Source organism: Elephantulus edwardii, unplaced genomic scaffold (assembly GCF_000299155.1).
Source record: "Elephantulus edwardii isolate Elephantulus edwardi_28Jun2011 unplaced genomic scaffold, EleEdw1.0 scaffold00066, whole genome shotgun sequence".
Classification (NCBI taxonomy): domain Eukaryota; kingdom Metazoa; phylum Chordata; class Mammalia; order Macroscelidea; family Macroscelididae; genus Elephantulus; species Elephantulus edwardii.
This window is the reverse complement of record NW_006399816.1, coordinates 2,580,386-2,593,938: the sequence shown is the minus strand read 5'-3', so window position 1 is coordinate 2,593,938 and position 13,553 is coordinate 2,580,386. Positions and strand designations below refer to the sequence as shown.

Genomic DNA, 13,553 nt, shown 5'->3' with positions numbered 1-13,553 from the left:
ATCTGCCATCTGCTCCTTGGGAGAAAGGTAAGCATTCACCTCCCATGCAATTTGCTGCCTCTGAAAACCCACTGGAGAGTCAGTTCTCACTCCATGGTATGTAACAATAAGATTATATCACATTTTGTTGCATCCATTCATCAGTTGCGGAGTATTTGGGTTGCCTTTTTGAGTCTATTATGAATGATAGTCTATGAACATTTGAGTGGAAGTCTTTGAATACATGTTTTCATTTCTCTTGGGTAGATACGTAGGAGTTGGAATTGCCAGGTGATACAGTAAGTGTATATTTTAAGAAATAGCCGGTCTCTTTTTCAAATTGCCTCTACCATTTTACATCCCCACCAGCAATGTATGAGGGTTCTTTTTCCGTTTCCTAACCAGTACTTGGTAATGTTCCATCTATTTCTATTAAAATAGAAACTCGGCCTAAATTATTAAAAAATCAGTATGTTTAAAAGAGTTTTTGGAATCAGGCCATCATTTCAAATATTTCTTTGATTATCACATCTTTTCTCACTTTATTTTTCCTTTCTGTTTTTCTGTTCAGTGGATGCCTGGACTTTGGCCTTTTCTCCTGACTCCCAGTATCTGGCCACAGGAACTCATGTGGGGAAAGTGAACATATTTGGTGTGGAAAGTGGTAAAAAGGAATATTCTTTGGACACAAGAGGAAAATTCATTCTTAGTATTGCATATGTAAGGAAATATTTCTCTCTTCTTTCTGAGTCTGTTCACTCCTTTAATGGTTTGTGGTGGGGTTTGCATTGTCTCAGATATCAGCCAGTTAAAGCTGCAGCCAGCAGATTTGCTTGGCCAGTGGGTAGGGGTGGGCGAGGAGTTTGCCAACAGGGAGTCTCAAAGTGCGTGCTTCTCTGTCCCCTGATAGAGTCCTGATGGGAAATACCTGGCCAGTGGAGCCATAGATGGAATCATCAATATTTTTGATATTGCAACTGGGAAACTCCTCCACACGCTGGAAGGTATGGCTCCTAATTCTATTTGTTGCAGGCTGGGTTATCATAAAAGAAGAAATACTTTCTCATAGAAAATGCCATTAAATGGCAGCACGCACTAGATTGGTGACATATCCTTCATCTCAGCCCTCCTCCCCAGGGGTACCGGTATTGCAAGGTTCTCATGCCTCTTTCCAGAGAGAATTCTTTGCACATATGCAAATATTTACATGTTTCCTGTACAAATGTAAACTATACTTTGTATGAGGAGGAATTTAGAGATTAAAAGAAATGTTAACAACATTCATAGTGGGGGGGAAAAAGGAGTAGGATCAAATTATACTGTTTAATGTTATACTGTAAAAAAATTCAAGAAACTTTATTGGTTACTCTGTAAGATCATGGAAGACAGTGGACCTGGGGAAGGGAGAGAAAGGTGTATGAAGGGGACACGGCCCATAAAGGGGGGCTTCTAGGAAGTCTGGCGAAACCTTATTTATTGACCTGGCTTGTGTTTACCTTGTAAAAATCTGTTAGGTCATCAATGTGGTTTGTGTGTTTGATTTTTATCTGTGTTTAATGTTTTTAAAAAAACCAGTCTGTACATTCTCCTTGGGAACTCTGGTGACCTAGTTTGTAGGGAGTTGTACTACCAGCCAAAAGGCTGATCCTTCTCTGGCAGTTCAGATTCACCAGCTACTCCCAGAGAGAAAGATGGGCAACCTCCTCCCCTGCACTTTACAGCTTGGATCACCTAATGGAAGATCAGCTTTGAGTTGGTTCAGATTCGACAGCGATAATAGTACATTCTTTTACATTTTACCTTTTCCACTTTAAAAATTGAAAAGCATTCCTGTTTTTCATTCTACAGATGTATCTTTCAAATTATTTCCAATCCTTTATTATCAAGATGACACAATCAATAATCTTGTATGTGTTATTTTGAACATGTTAATATCAACAGGATGAATTCCTAAAGTAGAACTTGTGAATTAACGTTTGTTTGGTGCCACTGAGTTGACTCATAATCATTCTCTGAAAAAGAGATCTGAACCTGGCCCTATTCTGTGCCCTTATGATCTCTGTCATAACCAAGCCCACTGTTAGAGTCACTATGGCAATCCATCGTCTTTTTTTAAATAAAATTTTTATTTTATACTGATTTATTTATGCACTTTCCCCAGTATGATGTCTTTCCAAGGACCAGCCCCTCATGTGAGACAAAGTTTCGCCATCTTTGCCTCCCAAGAGTATCCTGGCCACTCCTCTTCCAAGATAGATTTGTTTGTTGTCTGGTAGTCCATGGTATATGCAATACTCTTTGCTAACCAAGAATTCAAAGGCATTGAATCTTCTTTGGTCTTCTTTATCCATTGTACTTGCAGATGCATATGAAGCAATTGAAAATACCAGGCTTGAATCAGGTGCAACTCAAGTCTTTAAATTGACATTGTTGCTCTTTAGTACTTTGGAAAGATCTTTGACTGTAGATTTTCCTAAGGCAGTACAGCGTTAGATTCCATGACTGCTGCTAGTACAGGGCTAGGTTATGGATCCAAGTAAGATGAAATCATTGACAACGTCAGTCTTCTCTCTATCATGTTGTTGCCTGTTAGCCCAGTGGTGAAGAGTTTTCCGTTCTTGATATTGAAATTTAACCCATTATTGCAGGCAGTGGTCTTTGATCTTCTTCAGCAAGTGTTTCAGGTCTTCTTCACTTTCTGCAAGAAAAGTTTTGTCATTTGTATCATGTAGGTTTCTGATAAGTTTTTCTCTAATCCTAATGCCACATTCTTCATATAGTCCAACTTCTTAGATTATCTGTTTACTATGGAGAAAAGATACATCCTTGACACAAAACTTTCCTGATTTTAAACCTCTCAGTATCCCCTTGTTCTGTTCAAACAACTGTTTCTTGGTAACACATATATTCATTTTTATTTTTAACTTTATTAAGAGCGCCAAATTGTTCTGCTAAAGAAGTTAAACCAATTTACAATCAGCAACCTGCTTTCCCACATCCTCACCGGTATAGTATGTAATTAATCTTTTTGGCCTTTGAAAAATACAGGTGCCTGATCATATTTTTGGGTAACTTAAACTGCCAACATTTAAAAATGTTAATAGTAAGTGTCTCTAAAGGGAATATATGGCTTTGCAGTTACTTTCTATGCATCAGAAAGCTGGACAATGACTAGGTATGATAGAAGGAGAATTGATGCCTTTGAGTTGTGGTGCTGGAGAAGAGTATTGAATATACCGTGGATTGCTAGGAGAAAAAACAAGTTGATCCTGGAGAAGGTGAAACCCGATTGCTCCTTGGAGGCAAAGATTCTGAAACTCCATCTTACATATTTTGGGCATGTTGCAAGGAGGAACCAGTCCTTGGATAGGGACATTATGCTTGGGAGCGTGGAGGGACAGCGCAGGAGGGGAAGACCCTCAATGAGATGAGTTGACTCAGTGACTGAAGTAATGGAGGTAGGTGTATTGGAGATGGTGAGGTTGGCTCAGGATAGAGCAAGGTTCAGAGCTTTTGTACATAGATTGCTGTGTGTCGCAGGGAACTTGATAATACATAAAAACAACAACAAAGGTATTATAAACTACAACTCTTCTGGAATGCAATATTAAAATTAATCAGCATTTTCTGCATACAACTTAGGGCTGATACTGATTTCTTGGTTGTTGGCTCTAGGGTTGGCATGGTGTTCATTTGATGTCATTTGTATGGGTCCTACAGTTCAAGGACAGGCAGGCATCTTTCAGAAACACAATGAAAGGCCTGCATGAGTCCCCAGCAGGGGATACATAGCACATACATAAAACATTCCAAGAAAGAAAACCAGTGACTTCAAATAGGAGACTCAGATGGAAACAGTCACAAAGGAAAGCACTCCAAATGACAGGTTCTGTTTGCCGTTAACCTGATTTTTGCTTTAAACAGCTCCATGTAGAGGGTTCTAGGATTAGTAATGGTTTTATTTAATAATAATTAACAATTTAAGGAACTAATATGGCAGAAATGTCTCATACTATTTAACCCAGTAATTCCATTTCTACACACTTAAAAAAAATCATCACTCCCTTCTTCACTCACTGTTATCAATTTGATTTCAATTCATAGTGCCTCTCTACTCATTTCTGAGGCTGTAAATCTTAACTGGAAGAGACTGCTCATCTTTCTCCCCAGGAGCTTCTGGTAGATTCAGATTGCCAGAGGTGCTTGGCCTTTTGATTAGCAGAGCAACAATGAACTATGCCACCAGTGCATTAATGGGGGGGGGGGCTGTTGGGGGTGGAGAGAAGCTGGGGGGTGGGGTAGTTTTGGGGGTGGAGAGGCTGGTCACAACCATGAACTATGTCACTAGTACATTAACTGGGGTGGGGGTGGTGTAGACACAGAGGCTGATCACAACTATAAACTACCAGTGCATTAAATGGCGGGTGGGTGGAGAAGCTGGTCACAGCCATGAAGTAAGGCCACCAGTGCATTAATTTGAAGGGTGGGTGGGCATAGAGAGGCTGGTCACAGCACTCTTATCTATCATTAGATTATCAACAACAAAAAAAAATTTGCTTTCTAGTCACAAATCAAATTACTGAAACATTCACATGGCTAAGATTGTAGCTAAAAAACAGATAGGATGGAGCTGCCTTCTCATACATGCTTCTGTGCTATTTTTATTCTAACCAAGTAAATATAGTACCTTTTCAGTTTCTCCTCTATTCTTCAGCAAATTATTTGGTAGTGAAAATGCATCTTATTTATTCCATTTTACAAATCAGAAGCAGTCTGTGTTTTCATGTTTGGCCATTATTTGTGACAGAGGAGTCTTACTTGAGCAAAGTGTGCTGAAGCTCAAATGGTTAGCAGGGGAACTAAGGAGAATTGGTTCCTGGAAGAAGGACCAAGAGTTCCTGTGGATGTTTCTAGAACATGAGAAGAAGGGACCCAGTCAAGGCACTCTGCTTTGACTGAAGCACCTTGACAGCCCATCCCAGTGGCTTACAGTCATTCAAAGGGACGCTGTCGGCTGGGGAGTTGAATGGGGAAACAGAATCACTGAGTTAACAGAAGCCTTTATGCATTCCAGGCCATGCTATGCCCATCCGTTCCTTGACCTTTTCCCCGGATTCTCAGCTCCTCGTTACTGCTTCAGATGATGGCTACATCAAAATATATGATGTGTGAGTACTTTGTCAGGATTAATTCTGCTGCCCGTTGGATTGTTTTTGTTACAAAACTCCCTCAAATGTGTGGTATTCCCTTTCCCTGGCCTGGTCATGACTTATGACTTATGTTGAGGTTACATCCGAAACCCCTGTCCGACTCTTGTTCCTCTCCACTCAGGCCGTGTCTCAGGGTTTACACTGTGTCCTCTCAGGGCTACAGTGGAGAAGACATGAATGGGTTACCTGGTAGTGTCAGATACTGGCTACTTTTTCTCGGGCAACCTGTCTCTTTCACTTTGTTTTTCATTCGAGTAAGTAATACATAGGTGAGGAAATGGAGTTATGGCTTTTGTAGCTGGCCCAGGTGACAGTAAAAAAACTAGAACATCCTTTTTTAGAGGTCGGACTGTTGAGCAGTTATTCCTTTTTCCCAGTAGGAAGCTGGCACAAGTCCTTGCAGGCCTCGATGGCCAGCACAATGCCTTCATGATTGATTTTTTTTCCCTGCAAGTGTAGAGCTAAGTTAATCATTCTCAGTCTCACAGCTCTCTGTCATTGGACACCCTGTGCAAGATCCTTTTCTCTCACTTTTGTCATTCCTAGGCCTCTCCTCATTTCCCCAGGTAACACCTCTCTAAATTGTTGGTTATGTGTCCTGGGCATTTTGACTTGAGGCACGGTACGTGCAACCCACTGTCCCTTTCCCCAAGGATGCAGACCCGCTCTGCCTCCTTCCCCGAGGATGCAGACCCATGCTGTCTCCTTCCCTGAGGATGCAGACCCACACTGCCTCCTTCTCCAAGGATGCAGACCCACACTGCCTCCTTCCCTGAGGATACAGACCCACACTGCCTCCTTCCCTGAGGATACAGACCCACACTGCCTCCTTCTCCAAGGATGCAGACCCACACTGCCTCCTTCCCTGAGGATACAGACCCGCACTGCCTCCTTCCCTGAGGATGCAGACCATCGCTGCCTCCAGCTGTGTGCACCTCCACCTTGAACATCAGCATCTTGTCCTTTTATAAGCCTTGAGAGTTTTTCCAGTGTATAGACCTGGGAGTAAAACTACTACTGTTCTTTTTAGTCTACTTCTGGCAGCTTTTGATGGCAATTTATCAAGCAGATGTGGAATTAGAATTGCCATTTTTGGAATTTGAGTCAGAGTGGCAGGTCCTTGGTAAAGTTGTACTTGCTTGTTGTACAGCACCAACAAGAGAGTAGCAGTTCCTTAAGGATATTTACTTTATATAGGTTTTGCTGACACCATCTCACTGGTGAGTGAGCAGGGATTAGTAACCCCATTTTGTAGATGAGAAACCTAAGTGAAGTGATTTGTCTTACCAGGGTGATGCCAAATGAAGACCCAGAGCTTATTACCCTCTCAAGACCCCCTCGTGGCCCACTGAGGCCACCTTTCCTGGGCCCAGCCAGGTCTGCTGTCCTTGGCAGATACTTCAGGGATAAAACTACTGAGTTCAAGCGTAAAGTACTGACCTCAGGCAGGCAATCTCCTTTCACCAGTAATGTGATTTTAGTTGTTAAAACGTTGCCGCAAATGATGGCAAGTGATTTCTAAGCACGGTTGTCAATTTAAAAACTGTGCGGCAACGTGTCTTAAAATAGTTCACACGGCTGCAGTAACTGTACCGCACTTGTTCTTGGCTGGTTAAAAATGACAGTGAGGAGAGTTGCCCCTGCTCCACCAACAAGGTACTGAGTCCCATTCTCTACTTGAATGCCCCAACCTGAAGCTGACACAGCGGCCCTGGCTGCATATGCCATCGGCCATGACAGCATATGCTCTGGTTGTGGTGTCTTACTTCCTCATCACTGGAGGAATAGTGTGTGATGTTATTGTGGAACCTCCAAGTGTTGGCTCTGTGACAGATAAGTGTGGGCATCAGGGCTAGTAGCTTTCTTGGTGTACAGAGTAAATGGGAAATATATTATGGAACGACTTGCATCTAACTTCCTGTTTACAGTGGGAGGTGTAGGTTTCATAATCCTGCACCAGTCCAATGCACAGACATCCCAAAGCTCAACAGATTTCTTCTGTTCATTGGATTCCTTTGTGTCCCACTGAGGTTTTTTTTATGGCTAGAGTATTTATGAGAAATGACACTTCTGGCTGGCTGATGGGTTAGACTAATACCCTATGAAAAGAAATCAGTAGATACTACATTTAATCATGTTAATGAAGTTGTAAAAGCTGTACCAGCCCTCTAATGTGAAATATGGGAAAGGATGAAAAGCAGAGGAAAAGGAAGAATCTCGGGAAAAAGGAAGTTCGTGAAGACTTGGACTAGAATGTCGTCTTGATACTATCAAGGGACAAACTTATCACAGTGTTTGTTACTTGCTGATCTTATTGCTGTATTGATGATGTTAGGCATTTTCTTCTTGGTTTTTTATTTCAAAGAAATAGACTTAATGCTATAAATACTGAATGAAGTGATTCTTTTTTTTTTATAGCCCTTTAACATTTCTTAGAGATGGTATTTCTGATTTTCAAATGGTATTGTTAAATCAGGATTCTGTAAGCTGAGAACCCTGGACAACTGACTGACCAACGTTGCCCATGTTTGTCTTTGAACAGAGTGTGTGATAACTGTTATTTCAAAGGTGTGTGTAAGACTGTTACCTGAAAGGAAAAAAACTGTTTCCTGAATAAGAAGATGTATGAAAGGAGCAGAAAGAATTACTTTTTCTAATGTGTCAGAGACAATAAGATTGGCATAGGATAGAGCAGGGTTCAGGGCTGTTGTACAAAGAGTCGCTCTGAGTCGTAGGTGACTCAATGGCACAAAACCACAACAATTGGTATATTAAAAAGAATGGCTTAGTGAAGACACGTGTGTTTTAAAGGAGTGTGTCTGGATGTTTCTCTGGACACAAGGTGCTGGCTTCACACAGTAGGGGTGCTGGAACAGAGACCAGAGCCTGCTGCTGGCCTGGATTCATCTACTCGCCTGCTGGTTCTCAGTTGTCTCATGTTGGAAATTGGGTGTTAAGCCTCCTCATTTATTCTGAACCTTTAAGCTCTCTGCTTCTTATGGGTCTTATACTTGGATTTTGGTAGCACAGATACACTTTGTGTTAATGCTACTGTAAAAGCAATGAATGATGCCTCTTAATTGACAAGGGAATTTTTGCTAGAGTAATGTTATCATTTTACAGATAGCAGATCTGGTCCAATTAAATGGGCAGTGTTAACAATATTCTTTGTACTTTTGTGATTGTATTTCAAAAGCTCACATCTCTGTTTTGTTTGGAACTTTTCCTTTCAGACAACATGCCAACTTGGCCGGCACGCTGAGCGGCCACGCTTCCTGGGTGCTGAATGTTGCATTTTGTCCCGACGACACTCATTTTGTCTCCAGGTATTTTAACGTTCTTAGCCGTCTCCCAAATGCTAGGAAAACAGTATTGTCTTCCTGTATGAATTACCTTAAAATCTGAAGACTGTAAGACCCTTTTTAATTCAAGTAGCCCTATTGTCTATTTTTATTTAAGTAGTTAGTTGTCTTTAGCTTGAGCAGATTAAACAGTGAAACTCCCACTTTTTTTTTTCTCATACATGTAGACTTCCACTTACAGTTTAAGTTGTACCTATGTTACAACAATAACTTAAAATATGCTTTTAGATAAAAAGGAAATCTGCTCTTAGTCCCAATGTTACATGGGCCCACACTGGCCAGGACAGTTGAAAAATCTGAGAAGGCAAGATTAATGAGTGTTGCAACATGGATTGGCCCCTCCTGAAAGCTTTTCTTTTGGAGCTTTAAAGGTCTGCCCCACCTAGAATTAGTAGATGGATCTGAGACTTAGGATGACGTCCCTTCTCATTAGACCAGGCCTCCCTTTCAGGGTTAGGGACGTGGCTGCCCTGAGAGGGAAAGCGTGACCTAGTGATGGCAACTCCCCGGCCACCTCCTGGGGCCCAGGTCGTCCACATGTGTATACAGACGGGGGTGGAAGTGGGGTGAGGCCTCTGAAGGGAGGCAGGGTGTAAATGAGTGAAGAAATTTGGTATTTCAGTCAAATTATTTTCAACTTCAGTCTAAAAACGGTTTTCTGACATATATGTTCACTTTCCAAAACAGTTCATCTGACAAAAGTGTCAAAGTTTGGGATGTTGGAACAAGGACTTGTGTTCACACATTCTTTGATCACCAGGATCAGGTATGGCATAGTATTTCCATTTCTTTTATTATAATTTTTTTTATTTGAGTGGAAGTTTATAAGTCATCTTCTTTTTAATTCAGTCATCCATACATTTTATTTTATAACATTAGTTACAACTGATTAATTGTACTGACTCATAACTGACCCTCCAGCAGATTTTCAGATCAAAGGCTGTATATCACTCAGAAGTTTGCCCATCTGTCTCCCATTTAGCCACTAGTGGATTTGAACCATCTGTCTGTGGGTTAGCAGCTCAACTCTCTACTGACTATGCCACCAGAGCTCCCTTATTTAAGTGAAAATGAACAAATCATTATTTTTAAAAATTTAACCATTCATACATTTTGTTTTATAACATTAATTACAATTAATTGTCTGATCCGATCCTTTATATTGCCCTTCCCCTCGCTCACCTTACTATTTATTTTTACTTCTCTCTCCTTCCCTTTCCTGCCCTGGTAACCATTCAAGAATGATTCTGTGTGTAAATCTACCCCTAGCTTTTTATAATAGTCTTATACTGGTCCTCTTACGACTGATTTACCCAACAGCCTAATTTCCTCTAGATTCATCCATAGTATGTAGCGTTTCATTAATTTTTAATCGTTGTTGTTGATGTTGAATACCATGCAGTTGGGACCGACAGAGCTGACCCTCCAGTGGGTTTTTAGAGGTGGTAAATCGCATGGGAGGAGATTGCTCATCTTCCTGCAGTGGAGCAGCTGGTGGATTTGAACCACATCCCTCTGGGTTGCAGCACAATTCCTTACCACTGAGCCATCAGAGCTTGTTCTTTCGTATTACCTGATACTCTCTATGTGAACGTTCCATGGTTTCTTTAACTATTCATCCGTTGATGCACACTTGGTTGCATCCAGCTCTTTACTGTTGTAAATAATGCTGTAGTGAACATGGATGTGTATATATCAGTTTATGTCACAGCTCTTATTTCTTTAGGCTCTACCGCTAGTAGTGTGATTGCTGGATCAAGTGATATTTTTATTTCCAAGTTCCTGTGGAGGCACCAACCTGGTTTCCATAGTGTTAAGAGGATTTTTCATTCCTCCCAGCAGTGTGTGACCATTCTGATCTCTTCACACCCTTGCCAGCACAATTTGTGTTTTCTGTCTTACTGAACTTTGTTATTGTTGCTGGGATGAGATGATCTGTCATTGTTGCTCAGATTTGCATCTTTCTAACAGCTAATGGTCCTGAGCGTTTCTTCATGTGTTTGCTATCTGAATGTCTTCTTGGTGAAATATGTCTTCTACTCATTTTGTAATTACATTCTTTTATCTTTTTCTTGTTAGAACTTTTTGAGAGATTAGGCCCTTGTCAGATACATTACGACATGATATTTCATTTCTTTGTCCTTACTTGGCTAGTGTTATCTGACCACTGGGCCAGAGCGCCTTTCTTTTCTGAACCCTGCTGCTCAGGTCATCAAGCCTGGGAGACTGCAGGGACTGAGCTGCTGTATCTCCTTGGCCTTGACTATGGCCCAGTTTTCCTGTTGGGTGGCAGGAGAAGTGCCGCTGGCACGATATCCATGTGTTTCACAGGCTTTTAAATGTGTTTGGGAAAACACTACTCTGGTGACCTGGGGGTCAGGAGCTGCTCCACAGGCAGTTTGAATCCACCAGCTGTCCCTCAGGAGAAAGATGGGGCATCTCCTCCAGAGCAGTTTACAGACTCTGAATACCTGCTAGAGGGTCAGCTAGGAGTCGGTTCTGATTCACTGGTGCAAAACAGCACTGCTTGTGGCTGGCCCACTGAGGCCTTTCCTTCTTAGGAATCACCATTGCTTAACCATGGTTACTACTTGTCATTTTTGGAGCTTTTCAACAACTGATACTTTTTTAAAAATCTACAAGAAGCTGGAAGTTCTTGAATATGGTTTGGCTTTATGATATTAAAAACTCTGTGGTTTCAATTTTAAATGAAAGAGGAACTCTTCTTACTGGAATGTCTTTGCCTATATGAAGTGCAGATGTTCTAGTGGTTTTTCAGTCTTTCATGAGCACCTGATCCCTTCCTTCCTCCAGGAATCTAGTTAAATTCTAGTCAGAATCTCTGGTTTGAACCTGAGATTCTGCATTTTAACAGACTTCCTGTTCAGTTTTGTCCCAACAACTCTGAGAAGGAGGGAACAGTCCCCAAACATCTTGGGGAACAGGAATGGGTGCTTATTTTGCTGTGTATACTTTCACTAAAAGTAAAAGCCACCCAGAAATTTATTCCTGATGAAACTCTAACCAAATCAATTTGTGTGGGAAGCAATTCCAAATCAGTTAATTTATCACATATCAAATAAAATCAGTGATTCACTGTGTCATGCTTTCCAGCTCCTGGGAGCTGACAGGCCTCAATGAATAACAGAATTACTGCCTGCAGGAGGTGTTGAGACAAGTTAGGTGAGGACGACAGTTCGTAGTTGTCCCTGTTGACAGCTGACCTCAAGGTAATTCTAAGGCCTTTGTTTCCTGGACACATAAATGAGAGCCTCTGCTGGGTCCTTGTGGGTTCTGTCTGCATGGTATCTGGTCACCCCTGATCCTGAATCTTTGAATGGTTAGTAGATAATCTTGGTTAATGTTTAACCATTACATTTTTTGGAGTTGGGGAGGGGACCCATCTACTGCCATCAAGTTGATTCCAACTCATTGTGACCCTTCATTGGGTTTCTGAGGCTGTAAATCTTTAAGGAGAAGACTGTCCATCTTTCTTTCTTGGAGCAGCTAGTATATTTGAACTGCCAGCCTTTCAGAAGCACAATACATAATGCTCTACACCCCAAACTCTGGGAGAGGGAAAGAATGTGCTAATGGTGAAGAGATTGAGATTGTTCACAGCTTCAGTTTGCTCGGCTCCACGGTCAACACTCTTGGCACCAGTAGCCAGGAAATCAAAAAACATTGCAATGGGAAAGTCTGCTGTTAGGGACCTCTCTAAAGTACTCAAGAGCAACGGTGTCTCTCTGGAGACTAAGGTGCGCCTTATACAGGCCATGGTTTTTGCAATCACTTGTTATGCATCAGAGAGTTGGACAATGACTAGGGAGGATAGAAGGAGAACTGACGCCTTTGAGCTGTGGTGCTGGCGAAGAGTACTGAATGTACCATGGACTGCCAAGAAAACAAATAGATTCATCCAAGAGAGGGTTAAACCATGCTGCTCCTTGGAGACAAGGATTCTGGGGCTTTGCCTGACATACTTTGAACATGTTGTAAGGAGAGACAGGTCTTTGAAGAGGGACATCATGCTGGGCAGAGTGGAGGGACGGCGCAGGAGGGGAAGACCCTCTATGAGGTGGATTGATTCAGTGACTGGGGTAATCGGGATGGTTGTGTCAGAGGCAATGAGACTGGCACAGGATAGAGCAGGGTTTAGGGTTGTTGTACATAGTCGCTATGAGTCACAAGCGACTCGACAGCACATAACAATGGAATGCACCTGGTTGAAGACAAGGGCCTATTGTCACTGATTGAGAAAGTAGGAGAGCATCCTCATCTCAGATTGTTTCTAGATTCAGTACAAACCCACTGCCATCAAATCCATTCCAACTCATAGAAGGGTTCTCAGGCTGTAAATCTTTATAGGAAGGCTGCCTGTCTTTTCCCCACAGTTGTTGCTGTGTGCCATCAAGTTGGAACCAACTCGTAGCTGAGCCTCCAGGGGATTTTTCAGAGATAGTAAATTGCACAGGAGGAGACTGGCCATCCTTCTCCCACAAAGAAGCTGGTGGATTTGAAATGTGTGCCTTTGAAGTTGTAGTACAGCTTCTTACCACTAGGCCACAAAGCAGTTGATATATCTGAACAGCCAACCTTCTGATTAGCAGTAGCCCAACACACTATACACCACCAGAGATTACTAAATCAGGATCTTTATTTAAAACGAAGTCATTAAAAGAACTTTTCATGTCTTTTATTTACAGGTCTGGGGAGTAAAATACAATGGAAATGGTTCAAAAATTGTGTCTGTTGGAGATGACCAAGAAATTCACATCTATGATTGCCCTATTTAAATGCCAGAGTCTTCCTAGCATATGCTGCAGTGAGAATGTACCGATTGAGCATGACATTCCTTACCTTTTCAGGTTTGTTTAAAAGAAATAGAGCATTTATTGTAGCAAAGGTTTTAATTTTGTAGATACAGTGAATAAATCTTCAGTTTATTCAAACTGCTGCTCATACTTTTCATAAAACATTCTTAATAGAAAATGTTTTCTTG

The 13,553-nt window shown here is 41.6% G+C and overlaps 1 protein-coding gene and 1 pseudogene across 1 annotated transcript in view; both read left to right on the top strand.

Moving 5' to 3' along the window:
* WDR61 (WD repeat domain 61) overlaps positions 1–13,537 on the top strand; it is a 29,930-nt gene extending 16,393 nt beyond the window's left edge. The window contains exons 6-11 of the mRNA XM_006888265.1: positions 551–699; positions 890–983; positions 5,054–5,147; positions 8,423–8,515; positions 9,239–9,317; positions 13,258–13,537. Of these exons, the coding sequence (XP_006888327.1) occupies positions 551–699; positions 890–983; positions 5,054–5,147; positions 8,423–8,515; positions 9,239–9,317; positions 13,258–13,347 (599 nt within the window). The 3' untranslated portion in view covers positions 13,348–13,537. The remainder of the gene's footprint in view (positions 1–550; positions 700–889; positions 984–5,053; positions 5,148–8,422; positions 8,516–9,238; positions 9,318–13,257) is intronic.
* LOC102874719 lies at positions 6,866–7,279 on the top strand (annotated as a pseudogene).
* Positions 13,538–13,553: the final 16 nt, after the last annotated feature.